The following is a 13,822-nucleotide window of genomic DNA, read 5'->3' as shown; positions in this document are numbered from 1 at the left end:
GACGGTTTCTGGGCAGGTTCTTCATCACAATCGGCTTGCACCCTACCGACCCTTGGCTCAGAGGGTGAGTCAGGGGCAGAGGGGCAGATCTCCAGTCTGTGCCTTGCCACGGGAAGCAGCTGAGGGCCCCCCTGGGCGGGCCCGGCGAAAGTGTCAACTTTTTCAACAACTCAGAGACTTTGTGGTGGACACATGGGTTGCTGGGGACAGCTAACCAGCCAGGTGGGGGCGATGTCGTGTGTTGGGGAATAGAGGTGGGGCGGAGATTTCCCAGCATGCTTTGTTTATTGTGTGTTTTGGGGTTGTCGGGGAAAGGGATTGTTTTATGTGTTCTTAGTTACAGTAATGTTAATTGTTATGCCGGTGTTAGTGTTAGGAAGCCATGTTATATGTGTTATGATAGATTGTTATTATTTTTATGTGTTGTGATTATGTTATGATTGTTGCACCTGGAGTGAGAGTGTGTGTGTTGTGAGTGATACGCCTGCCGTGATCACAGCAATGGGGCTAAATTGCTGAGCACTTTGATGAATAAGGATTGGGGTTGGATGTGGAATCAAATCTTTTGACCTTGCTTGCTGTAATTTAACATATAATTCCAGTTCAAGAGATTATATTGTTATATGAACATTACACACAACTCCTGTTCCTCTCTTGCAGTCTTAAAATAATGATAACGGAACATTGCCACCTTCTATCTCTCTCAGACATTTCACTGGTATATGTATGTGACAAGTAAACCTCTTTAATCTTTGAGGATGTATATGAGTGTGTAAATGTACATACAGTAGTCCAAAAAAATATAATTATAGATAGATAGATAGATAGATAGATAGATAGGGGCGTGAAGATAGTGGTCCGGATCAGTTAGTGAGTGATCTTTGTGGTCGTTTTGTGGTCTAGGTCCAGCCACACTTCAGCTCAGAAATAAACAATAATTTAAAAAAAATCGTATTTACAGACACTGTCTACACTCAATTTATTAAACATATTACAATTCTACATTACAAATACATATCTGCTATTGTATTGTTAAAATATGTTATATTATACTCTACATATTTCTAGATGTACATTTTGCATTTATATTTGCTAGAATAAATATTAGTCCCAGACATTTCTGCGTTCTAATGGAACGCAGCATTAGCACTTTAAATGACGTCAAACTTACGCGACAAAAATCCCAGGTCGCGTTTTGTCATTCTGAATCAAGTCCATCTTTTTTTTACGATCACGCAGTGGTTTGACAACGGTGGCCAACAAGTGCGTTAGTAACAACAACACAACGTCCTTGTACGGTTCATAAAAAAAATACACATGACAGCGACCGCGGGGGTGAAACCGAACGTGTAGAAAAGTCGGCTCTTTAACGCGGCCTCCGTTACGGTGTCCCTACTTCCGGTTCCCGGCGGCGTCGGGACCGAATGAGTGAACCACGTGGTTTGATGGAGGACACTGCGGAGTCTTTTGTTCCGAATCAATCAAAAAAAAAAAACGCGAGAGCTGCTCGGTCAGGAGATCATCCAGTAGACGGTTTTATTCGTCATCTTCACCAAAAAAAAAGGAAGTACGTATAACTCAGCGTCAACTACTCCGTATTTGGCATATTTCAAAATCGGTTCGCGGCGTTGCGGGGGAAGGGGGGGGTGGTGGTATCGTAAAAGTTGAATAATTAAGAATGTGCGTTTCTTTGTTTAGATTACCGGCTAGCTTACCACGGCGAGTTAGCCGGCGCGTCTGCGTCTCGGCTAGCAAACACCTTTTTGTTCACGTTAAACTAAAGCTGGGTCCGTGCGGACCTGTGTGAAGCTTGTGGTACAGTGGAAGGACAAACTCTGAGTTGGTGGGTGTTTTCAAAAGTAAGTTGAGTTGTTAGTTGAGCGCGTTAGCCGGCTCGTGTGAACAAAGACAGCGGCGTTTTGGTTCTTTCTCGGCTAGCCATGGTAGCGCGCTAACTAGCTTGGACGAAGCCAGCGTTCTAGTTAAGATACTTTTATCTATGTACTTTATAATTTATCCCGGAGGGAAATTGCGGCGGTAAATGGGATTGCTCCAAAAACAATAAGCGACATTAAGAAGGTAGTAATAAGAAAAAAAGTGGCATGCGACAAATTGGGCAGAAAAATAGGAACGAGCAAGTTTGCATACATATTGAAAAAAATCTGTACGTATACTGTGTGTACCAGGGTGGAAAGTGAAATATTAGTAAGCCGACTATCTGATTTTTGTGGTGGTCGGGTTATAAGCTCCAACTGCGCGTCTTTTATTCGCGGATAGCAGTTTTTGAGTATGTTGGCGTTTTCCTTCAGGGCAGATATAGATAGTCGCTCGCTAATTACTAATTTGTTAACAATATTTCACTGACTTTGTCTCCGTCGAAGACGCTCACATATTACATGACAAAGTTGGGGGGGGGGGGGTAAACACTCCAAACGAATGCACTATTAAATGATCCAGCACCACGGAGTGCGTGGTAAATCTTTCATCGCCCCGTTCATTGGGACAATTAAATCATTTTGTTTTGGATTTTTTTCTCTCTCTCTCTCTCTCTCTCTCTCTCTCTCTCTCCCTCCATTAACTAGTAGAATTTCCGTCCATTTAACAGCTCAGGAGTGAAAGATGCCTCGCAAGAAGGTGACGGACGTCTCAGGGAACGGTGGGACAAAGAAGAAGCGGGCGGCTGGCAAAAGGAAAGAGAGGGACTTCAGCAGTGATGACGAGTTCGACTATGAGCAGGAGAACAATAGGAAACCTGGCCGGCCTGTGGCCAAGGCTGGCCTGCAGCCTGTCACAGTCTCCGATGACGTCAAGGAGAAAATAGTGAGTTGAACAAACACCTTAACTTGGTAGCGCTAAAGGTGGAGGCATAAGAACCACCGGAGAACATGTCCCAGAACACCTTCTACTCAAAAAGAACTCTGTTTACTTCTTTATACATCATTCCATGGCACTAGGGGGCGCAGAGTGATCCCGTGGCACGTATGTCCAGAGAGAGTTGCTCAAAACTGAAAACAACAGAGCAAAACTACAGTGGTGTGGTGAAAGAAGCACGAATGTGACAGGAGTCTGCTGTAGCTTTGGTGTATTTAAAGATGGACAAAAAAATGGAAAGGAGGTTGAAGTCAGGGACCAGGGGAGAACTCAGAGTAAGAAAAACACCAAGTTCGCCTTGTACTAAAAACACAGGAAGAACCCATATCACATTCATTTTGTTCTTCTCTTGTTCTGAACATGTTTTTTCTTTAAGTATGCCTCCTCCTTTAAGCCTAGAAAATGTTTTACGGTTGCCATCATAACATTGTTTGGAGAAATTTTCATTCCTTACCATGGGACCACTTGAAACAGAAAAGAAGAAGAAACAGTCTTTATTCATCACGCCACACTATAACACATGCTTGCACACACATGCTTTGATGGTGGCCGGTGAAATGGATTCTCTGCTTTTGACCCATCCTGGGTTGTCCTTCCTCCGGGGGCACAGCCAGGAGCAGTGGGCAGCATACGTAGACGCGCCCGGGGACCAGGTGATAAATGTCCATTGCTGGTCAGACAATGATGGGTGCATGTTTTTGGTGGGGGTCCTTACTGACGTGAGGTGGAGGAAACCCCATGTGAACACGGGGAGAACATGCAAACTCCACACAGAAAGGCTCCTATTTGGGAGATAACCCGCCGGAGCACGGTGCCAACAGCGCCCCAGGCAGGAATCAAACCCAGGACCTTCTTGCTGTGAGGCAGCAGTACAATGCACTGCACCACCGTGCAACTTGCTGCTTTTGTCATGAAAAATACTCTGAATTTATTTTCATTGTAAGGATTGGTGACATTTTTCCCCAACCCTTATTGAAATGTTGCCCCCCATCATTCATGACAGCTCATAGCGCAACCTCGTTGCACGCTTTTACTAACTAAACTAAAAGACAGAGAAAAACTTAACAATACAGAATAAACCTAAAAAAAATGTAACTGAGAAACATCTGTGCAAACCCAACACCCTGTCTCTCCCTCCCCTACATATTAAAGTTTAATTCTGGCCTTAACTAACATGCTTATTGCTACTTAAAATAACTAATTTGTTAATTTTCAAGTGTCGAATTTAAATTTATTTTATCAAAATTGTTCCAGTTAATCAATAAAACATCGACTGAATCACCAATTATGAAGTAATCCGGACTCCTAAACTCTACCCATTTAAAGGTATAATTAGGGTTAGTTAGAATAGTTTCAATAGTTTCTTAACAACCAGGGCACATCGGGGGCAGCCTTGTCCAATTGTAATCTGACTTATTTGTGAAGTTTTCTTCAGACTGGGCCACAATCAAAATAAACTCTATGAAAATTGCAGTAATAATCCAAATGTTAAGATTTGTGATAGTCGTGTGTCTTCCCACAATTGACAATCTTGCTAGAACTCTACGTGTAAAATTGTCCAGGAAGTCGCAAAGAAAACTTTCCCAACATTCAAGGTTCTGCAGGCTGCTCGTACAAGAGTACCTCACTACGACAGAATGAAAATGCTGAAAACAATGAATGGATGATCCGCAAGGTTTCTAGAACAGTGTTCTTTGTCGTGTCCAGAGGAAACCCAATGCTGCATTCCACACAACCAGCCCTCTGATAGTGGTGACGCTATGTGCTGGTCACGGTTGTGAATCCTTTGTTGGGTTATGACTTGAAGCTGAAGCTCAAAACCTAGGCAGTCAGTCAGCAAGAAAATAATCTGAATTGGGGTAGATGTGCATGGGAATGGTTGAAGGATGTAAATTTCAAGTTTAGGAATGGCACAGTCAGTGTCCAGACCAGTGCAGGATGGACAGACTCCTTTTGGGGATTTGTTCTCTTCAGTCACTGCTTCAAAATGAGTCTTTCCGGGTTCAACATTTTTTATTTTTTTTCTCTTAACTCATGGCTTCCTGGGTTCCATGTGCCTAAAGCACTAGCTACATATTTACGTGTTGGGCACCTTAGGCCAGTAGAGGGCGGGCCGGCAAATAAATACATTCCGCTTTGGCAGTAGTCAACTCATTGCATATTTAGTCTCATTTATCGTCTACTTTTAGTTTTAAGCCCGTCAATGTCAGATAAAATAGAAAAGCCAGAATACTATAAAGATCTGAACACATAAGGCTGTGCCAAAATATGCCAATATTCATGGCATTGTATCTGTTAATTAAAATGTATGTGTAGTTGTAGCTGTATGTAGGGCAGTCTTATCAGGGCTGAAAATTTTAGGAGCACCAGCACAAAACTTAAACACCACTGAAATCGACATGCAGCGCAACACATTGATTTTTCCATCTTGTCTCTTTTTCCATCCTGTGTTACTGATAAAGACTTTAGTAATAAATAGACAATTTACAGAAATAATAATGTGCGGTTTTATTTTAAAGGAAAGTCAGAAAGCGAAGTAGTGCTTTAACAGAAAAAAATCATTAATTAATTAAAAAATATTTCTTTTAGATCTGTACTATTTTAAAGTTTTTTTTATGAACTTAACCTATTTATCCTTAATTACTTTGCACATACTTTCTTTTTGTGTATTTTATTTATTTTTTGAACCTGTGCTGTCAGTATGCTGGGCATGAAGTACAGATTATTTGTATGCCATTGCAATTCAGGACAGTTTGCAAGTGGAGTTCAACTTCTCAACCTGCAATGCAACTCTTTATTCATTCTTTAATCATCAGTAAACTGCTGCAACAACTTTGTCCTGTGGACGACCTGTAGGATGACAAGAGCGCAGCTTTTTGTCACACAGAACCGCACCAATCCACCTCTTTAGAGTACTATCTTACCATGTTTTGGTCTATAAACACCTAATCACTACTCCAGCAGGGGGAGAATCATCATGGATGAGACAAACGTAGAACAAAACATGTACATGGAAAAACAAACAGAAACATCAGACGACAACATAAAAAAACAAAGTCCAGAAAAACTGCAATTTGCCACGTGGCCTCTTCCTGTCAAGTGTGTGTGTGTGTGTGTGTGTGTGTGTGTGTGTGTGTGTGTGTGTGTGTGTGTGTGTGTGTGTGTGTGTGTGTGTGTGTGTGTGTGTGTGTGTGTGTGTGTGTGTGTGTGTGTGTGTGTGTGTGTGTGTGTCTTGGTTCTGGTGTATATCGTAGTGCCTCCAAGCAACAGAAAAGGCCCCGCAACCGTACAGACACCCTACAGCTGCAGGAAAGTCTCGAGCACCCCGCCCTGCAGCCACAGAAGATATTTCATATACTTTTCACATGTCAACAAACAACTGACAGTTTGAATGAACGGGACGTTACCGGCAGCCCTTTTACGACCCGCCTCTTTTCTCTGATGGCTCTGATGCTGAATGGTTCGAGCCGCACGGGAGTGCAAAGTGGTGGCATTTCAGAGGAATACAGGGGATTTCAGGCAGTGCACTCCAAATGATAATATTTTGTGAAGATGCGTGTGGCAGTTTTGGAGGGCGGGAATTTCAATCGACAGCTCAGGCATGGCACCGAAATCTGCGAAACGGAGACTCCAAAAATGTTAGCAAAATGCAACTAAATGGTCGTAGTCTGGAGCCCTGCTAGTCATCTTGTAGCAATATGTTTTCATTTGCATATTGCAATCATGGTTTTTAAATGGTGCTCTTTTCAGTCCTACATTTTTAGCAAACTCCACTCAAAATCACCAACTGTCACCTCTACAGAAACTGGAGTGCCCGAAAGTGAAAGGTCAGCTGCTGATCTTCGGGGCGACCAATTGGGATTTAATTGGAAGAAAGGAGGTCCCAAAGCAACAAGGTAGCGTGCAGACACCTGCAATATACTTTTCTTTATTAATTTTATTTTTTTTCTTATGGTCCCTTTTATTAAACTCTGCTTTGAACGAAGATGATGTGCTCTGTATCAGAGTCTTAAAGCAGTTCTTCTCAAATGGGGGACGCAACAACTTGGGGGACTATGCGAAAAACTGTACATGTCATCTAGTGACTCAAATGTTTCTCTGTCATATCCTTCCAAATATTCTGTTACAACAGCCGAAAAGGTGGCAACATTATCTCTGACATTGCTGGTTCGTTTGCTTGTTTCAGCAGCTTATTCCTTATTCACAGCAATGTTTTCTGCACATGGTAACAATAACCAACGACGCAAGCAGGGGTTGGGAACCTGGCTTGGGAGTTTAGGCAGGGGGTTGTTTTCAAGAGTATTGTTGTACAATGGAAAAGTGGTTATCTTTAAGATGTTGTCAAAGTGTTTTTCATAATCACTGCCTTAAAGGAGGGGGTTTTTCAATCTAAATCTTAATCCAAATTAAAATGTTTATCAGTATAATGATGCATACCACCAAATTACACCGGTTTAATATCGAACAACTTATCACTTGTGCTGCTGCTTTTCACTGGGCTGTAACTCAGGCCAAATCATTCAGACCATTTTAAACAACACAATGCAATCTTGAAAACTGGAAACTCACAGTATAGTCCAATGTGTTTATCTTCTGAGAGGAAATGGTGGCAGACCATGCTTCATCAAGGTTTGATGAATGGTGATGAAAAGAACATTTCATAAATGTCAAGGTGAACCTGCCACCCTAATGGAGAGCTGTCGGTGTTCTTTAGTTTCACTGCGAGAAAGTAAAATTAACTTTTTTGTGATTCTCTTATCTTTGGGGGTTAATACAGACAACAATTTTCTGCGCTGTCGCACCGCTTACCAATAACATGCTATATCTGCCAGCTAGTCTTAGCAGACAAGCCTAATGTTGGGTTTCGGTAATGAATTTGTGTTTGTGTTTGCAGCCGCATACCGGAACCTGGGTCAGAATCTGTGGGGTCCACACCGCTATGGCTGCTTGAACGGCGTCCTGGTCAGCTGTGTCGTGTCTGGTCCTTGCGCTGCCCATAGTCTGCTCATCACCAATGAGGGAAAACTGTGGAGCTGGGGTAAATCCACTGTTCAAATTGTCGACAAGTCAACTCATCTGTTGGAAACCCGTTTCTCCAGATAAACAACTAAAGCGTTGTGGGGATGGGGCACGAGTAGGGTGCCACGAGTAGGGAGATGGGTATCATTAACAATTTAACGGTACTACTACTACTACTACCAAGTATCGATGCGGTACTTTAACGGTACTCTTGCCGGTTCTTTTTTTTTTTTTATAATTTTTATAGAGAAACTTAAACAAATTAAGAGCAGAATTAACTTATTTTCTGCACATTACACATGGAAGACCGAAGAAAACTGATGGCAATTGTCCTGACAGGAACGAAATCTCAGTTTAACATTTAGTTTTCTATGCACATATTTATTTAAAAAAAATTATGCCGTGTATTAACACGCGTGAACCTGCGGTCCCCATATCGAAGCAAGGTAGTTGACCTGCTCTGTTGCACATCATCGGAAATCAAACACATCGAAGTAAATAGCCCACCTGCAGATGATGAAAATATCCACGTTTCAAGGTGAAATTAAACTTTATTTTTGTTTGATTGTAACATCTTTCTGTTTCAACGTCAGGGATATGGAGACAAGCCCAAAATGTTGTCCTTGTATTCTGACGAAGTTGAAGACAATGCAATCCCACTGATTCTTAAGGATCTACTGTCAAATGTTTGGCTACTGTGTATAGCCACGCTTGAGCTGGTGGAGAGGAGTGATCTTCCACTTAGCGTCTTATTTGGGCCCTTACAGGGCGCAATGAAAAGGGACAGCTGGGTCACGGCGACACAAAGAGGTTGGAGGCTCCAAAACTTATTGAAGCCCTCGCGGACAACGTCATTGTATCTGCAGCCTGTGGACGCAATCACACCCTGGCACTCACAGGTATAGTGTGTGTGGGTGTGTGGGTGTGCAGGAAATAAAATTGCATTTAACAGTATTATTTGTTTGGTTGATCTTTGGGGTCGTTTTCAAGAGAACTAATACAAGGTAGAACAAAGTCATAGCTCTAAAGAAGAAGGCATCAACCTCTTGTCATAAATTCTTTCAGAATAAAAACTGGTCTTCCATGACAGAACAGATGTATGTTTATGATTTAAACAAAAAAAAAACTGCATTAAGTATGGGTTTTTGAATGAGTTTATTGATTTTCTCGTCTTCCCCTCCCAGAGAGTGGAGCTGTACATTCCTTTGGAGAGAACAAGCTGGGCCAGCTTGGCCAGGGGAACCAGACAGATGCTGTGCTCAGCCCTGCGCCAGTAAGAAAGGAAATAGCACCATATGACACACTAGTTTAACTTTGAAGTAATCAAATCACACATGAGTCTCATGAAACGGAATGCTGAATTCTGAGCAAATGTCATCTATGAATGTGGGCTGGCAAATGGCTCACAGCCACATGAGGTAACAAAGAGTTTTATAAGGAAAGAAGCCAAAGAGTGCTGAAAATGCAGATAAATCAGTCATGAAAATTGCAGTTATTTGAAGTGGGATGGGGATTCGTCTTATACTATGCCAATAATACACTGACTGCCCTGTGTAGTCTTTATATGGCTGAGGACTATGATGCCACTTTCCGGGACCAAATGCAAGCTTTGCTACAGACGCTATTCTGATGGTGTTCTCGTCAGTGATCTCTAGAATACACCTTGACCACATGCCATTATCGCATGCCTTTGAAATGTGTATGTTGCGCATTTCTATATCGCAGTGGTCGAGTATTCGGCCTATTAGTTTATAGTTTCGCTATTGATTGACATAGGAATCGGGTGTGAAAGTAAACCAAAGTTCTGAAGAATGAAGATTCCCGAAGATCTTGCATCGCTATCCGAAGCAACTCCGCGGATAGCAACATTGTCATTGATTACATTGAAATTTGTGTTCGGTATGAAGTATTGTTCCCTCATGGTGTGCTTGTGTTCCTATAAGAAAAAAAGTTTGTTTTTGGAACCCTCATATAGCTTCAGTATCCAGTAAAGAAATACTTTTATCGAAAGTTGTATCATCTCTGAATTGTCCATGCCCTATTGTTATCCAAGAATATCGTTTTCGCACGGGAAAGGTTTTACACTGGGTCATGAAAAATTGTTGGCTTTGACATTGGTAGTGTCTCTTTCCATTTGTCTGCCTTTCTGTCCCCTCCATCTTACCCTCACTTGCCTACTTTTTTTTCCTCAGATTTCATACAATGGGCAGCCACTGGTCAAGTTGGCCTGTGGCGCGGAGTTCAGCATGGTAGTGGACTGCAAAGGCAATCTCTACTCATTTGGCTGCCCAGAATATGGACAGCTAGGTAAGATTCTTCCTTTGAAAAGTTTGTTACAGGGTGCGTGGGGAAGGGGTGTTTCTCTTTGTGCTGGTTAATTTGAATATCGCAGAAGTACAATACTAATAACTAATTGGAGAAGTTACAAGAAGATGGTTAGCAATCCTGATTACAACTCATGAATGTACAATGGATATTTAACTTGATCCCCCTTAACAAAATTTTTGCACTAAAAAAAGATCGTTGACCAAAACAAATCTAAATATTGTCTTGAAGAAAACTGTAATCTGCAACTCAACACACCAGTTTGGTTTCTGGTGTGTAAAAAAACAAAACTGAGCTCATCTTCTCTGGTCATGCAGGACACAATTCTGACGGGAAGTTCATTGCTCGTGCCCAACGCATCGAGTTTGATTGCGAGCTGATCCCTCGCCGTGTTGCAATCTTCATTGAGAAGTCAAAGGACGGCCAGGTCATGCCAGTTCCCAACGTTGTGGTCCGAGATGTCGCCTGTGGGGGAAACCACACTGTAAACCGCTTCTCCCAATATTCAACTTAACGTATCCTATCCCTATCCCTATATGTCTAAATTCCCCCCCTTTTCTTTTTTTTTTCCTTTTAGTTGATACTTGACTCTCAGAAGCGTGTGTTCAGCTGGGGTTTCGGCGGTTATGGGCGCCTGGGACACACGGAGCAAAAGGACGAGATGGTTCCGAGACTGGTAAAGCTGTTTGACTTTCCTGGTCGTGGAGCTGCCCAGATCTATACTGGCTACCAGTGTTCGTTTGCCATCAATGAAACTGGTAAGAATCACGCTTCACAAGTGACTTCCAGTTGATTTCCAAATAACGCTGGGCTGTATGTCTGCAGTCGGCTGATGTCGACTAGTTGTTTCGCACATGGTAAAAATCGAAATGGAGCCTAGCATGGTGGCGGAAAAGGTAGCACGACATTTAATTTTGAGAAATCGTTGTGACCCATTGCCCACTGGAGGACTTGATGGGTGATGGCACCACATTCCACCGATGTTGATCCAGATTCAGTTGATTGCATTAGATGTCCTGGCGTGGTGGTAGAACTGAGCGAGTGCAGCTGGAAAGCTTGTTGTTCTGAAAGTCTTCATATTGTTTGACTGGGCTACAGTTTTAGAAGTGGTTGGCAACCATGCATTCACTTTTGACTGACCAAATAGTTCCTGAATTTTAATAATTTTATAATCGAGTGCTATATAATTGTAACCCATATTTCAATATTAACAATGTGATATCAAGAGAGGGGGAAAAATATGTTGGTATATATCTTTTTGTTTTTTAAGTTTGTCTTGTTTTAACACTGAAATCGTCAATATCTAATACAACTTTTTGTATTTGTCTTTTTTACAGTTCTCCTTGTTTAAACTGCCTTTTAAAAATTTTTTTTTTTTTTTTTTTAAAGGTTTTCTAGGAAGACTTGCCGTGTTCATACTGTATCTATGACTGCTGATCCTACTCTCATACTGCGGTTGAATACTAAACCTCCCCGTTTCATCAGTGATTGGTTGGGGCAGGGGGGCGGTCCAAATGAATCACATGTAAACAATCTCACTTGATTCACAAGTCCATAGAAGTATGTCACACTTTTTTTTTTATTTTTTAGGTGGTCTGTTCTTCTGGGGTGTTACAAATACCTCCCGTGAGTCAACCATGTACCCCAAATCTGTGCAGGATCTTTGTGGTTGGAAGATTCGTAGCCTGACGTGTGGGTGAGTGCCGGACCAACAGGACCAACAATCACCCTTCTTACGTGAAGGGTATTTTAATGTTGCCAAAGGGTCAGATTTTAGTTCTTACTTCCTGGAGAGTCACTAAACCATAAATTCTATGAGGAAATGTGTCATTGTGATATTCATTTCAGTAGGGATGCAAAGGTCTAGCTACTTTGCAATAGTAAGTAGATTGAGTCCCTGTTTGGTGTCTGAGGATAAACATTTGAATAAATAATGAGCTAATACTCTGTACTTGAGCTTAATCCAAACCTGAAATGGTATTGATGGCTACTGACATTATAGGAAAATATCCCAGTGTGATGATTTGTTTTGGATTCCGCTCCGTTTGTCCTGAGTCGGTTCTGCCCCTTCTCACAGGAAGAGCAGCATTATTGTCGCTGCCGATGAGAGCACAATCAGCTGGGGTCCCTCCCCAACATTTGGAGAGCTGGTAAGTCGCTACAAGAGAAGTCTGTTCACGGGGGGGGGGGGGACAAATGAGGCTAAACAAATATATCTTTGAATGAGCAGTGGACACTTAAAATCTTCCAGAAAATATCAGTTTGTGATGGCCTTCCATAAAGCACTATCAGACGTCCAAGGCCTTACAAACTGTTTTTTCTTCTCACTGGCCGAAAGTGCTGTCATCTACAGTATATACAGAGAAAAGGTTGAAGGTTCTTCACTGTGGCTACCTCATAGTATCCTCCACGTTCCCATTACAAAAGATCTAATAATTTGCAGAAACGGATCATTTGAGGTTGTGCCTTAATCACCGCCTGCCGTTTTCCTTCCACCAGGGATATGGAGACAACAAGCCCAAGTCCTCTACAACGGCCCAGGAGGTAAAGACCTTGGATGGAATCTACACGGAGCAGGTAAGCGTGTGGCGGAGGTGACAACCTCTCACTTTGAATACAGCCAGATTTGGGGGAAAATAACGGACCTATCCTTCAAGTGATCTCAACTCACTCGGTTGGGGGGGATTCGGATTGATTTGGCGGATGACGGATTTTTGTTCATCTGCAGGTAGTGATGGGCTACTCTCACTCCCTGCTCATTGCCAGACAGGAGAGCCAACAAGAGCAGGAGAAACTCAAGAAGCTGCCAGAGTACAACCCCCGAACGCTGTAATGCCCCCCCACCTCCTCCAATCTGGAACAGCTCGCCAACAGAGTCTTCCCCCTATTTTATTTTTGTTTTACAAAGTTGTCTGTTCAGTCACGAAGGGGCGCTTGTGGGACATTTGGGTTAAAAGCTGGTTTAGTCAAACATTTAAAAACAAACCGAAAATGTGTTGGCGGCAGTGGAAGACTGGAGATGCATTTCCTCTCTCAATGAACTTCCGGTTGCGTCCAGAACTCATTCCACTCCTCTAAAGACCTGTGCACAGGCTTCAGGTTTTTTCCTTTCAGTGACTCCCCAGGTTATTTTCGTCGCAACAATAGGTGCTACATTGAGGGATCTTTCAGAGACTCCATACCTGTGCCTTTTTTTTCTAAAAGTGTGTTTTCAGGATATGGAATTGCTGGTTTCCCAAATAACATTTTTTTCTATACTATTACCAGGCAGGGAAACAAATCCAGTTGGGATTTGGGGTGGGGTGCACTACACTCTGAACTGTTACATTCCTTTTCTTTTTTTTTCAGTTGATTGTTTGAATGTTTTTTCTCATTATGCACACCTAATTTCTTCTTTCGTGGTTCCTTTACTTCCTATGTTACATCGAAGCATGTTCCAGTGGTAGATTGGTCTTTCAGAACCACTCAGGCCCGAGCCGTGAATCTATACATCTGAAAAGTTCTGCATTTTTATTTTTTAATATACACGTTATACACGTTATTTGTTTTTGTGGTGTATGGATTCATTTGTCATTGTAATGGTAAATAAAAGCTCATGTCAATTGGT

The 13,822-nt window shown here is 42.2% G+C and overlaps 1 protein-coding gene across 3 annotated transcripts; it reads left to right on the top strand.

Annotated features, from left to right (window-relative positions):
- Positions 1-1,428: 1,428 nt before the first annotated feature.
- Positions 1,429-13,822, top strand: rcc2 (regulator of chromosome condensation 2). Of its 3 annotated transcripts, none has more exons than XM_080014651.1 (13): positions 1,429-1,567; positions 2,606-2,820; positions 6,674-6,767; positions 7,766-7,909; positions 8,658-8,789; positions 9,075-9,163; positions 10,083-10,197; positions 10,533-10,699; positions 10,793-10,973; positions 11,806-11,911; positions 12,293-12,365; positions 12,715-12,792; positions 12,944-13,822. In XM_080014651.1, the coding sequence occupies exons 2-13, from the start codon at positions 2,620-2,622 to the stop codon at positions 13,046-13,048; spliced, it is 1,485 nt and encodes a 494-aa protein (XP_079870777.1). In that variant the 5' UTR covers positions 1,429-1,567; positions 2,606-2,619; the 3' UTR covers positions 13,049-13,822. The 3 variants fall into 3 exon arrangements, with proteins under 3 accessions (XP_079870777.1, XP_079870779.1, XP_079870778.1); XM_080014653.1 differs by having other exon boundaries at positions 2,586-2,820; XM_080014652.1 differs by lacking the exon at positions 1,429-1,567 and adding an exon at positions 1,741-1,859.

The sequence above is a fragment of the Zeus faber genome (assembly GCF_960531495.2).
Source record: "Zeus faber genome assembly, chromosome: 15".
Taxonomy (NCBI): Eukaryota; Metazoa; Chordata; class Actinopteri; order Zeiformes; family Zeidae; genus Zeus; species Zeus faber.
The sequence above is the reverse complement of the archived record's forward strand: the minus strand, read 5'-3'. Positions and strand labels throughout refer to the sequence as shown.

What these genes read in the sequence shown, in the direction of transcription:
- rcc2 (XM_080014651.1), top strand. Translation starts at nt 2,620, where the DNA reads ATGCCTCGCAAGAAGGTGACGGACGTCTCAGGGAACGGTGGGACAAAG. An exon ending in CTGTGCTCAGCCCTGCGCCA is followed by an intron (nt 9,164 to 10,082) that starts GTAAGAAAGGAA and finishes TTTTTTCCTCAG; the next exon opens with ATTTCATACAATGGGCAGCC. An exon ending in CCTGTGGGGGAAACCACACT is followed by an intron (nt 10,700 to 10,792) that starts GTAAACCGCTTC and finishes TTTTCCTTTTAG; the next exon opens with TTGATACTTGACTCTCAGAA.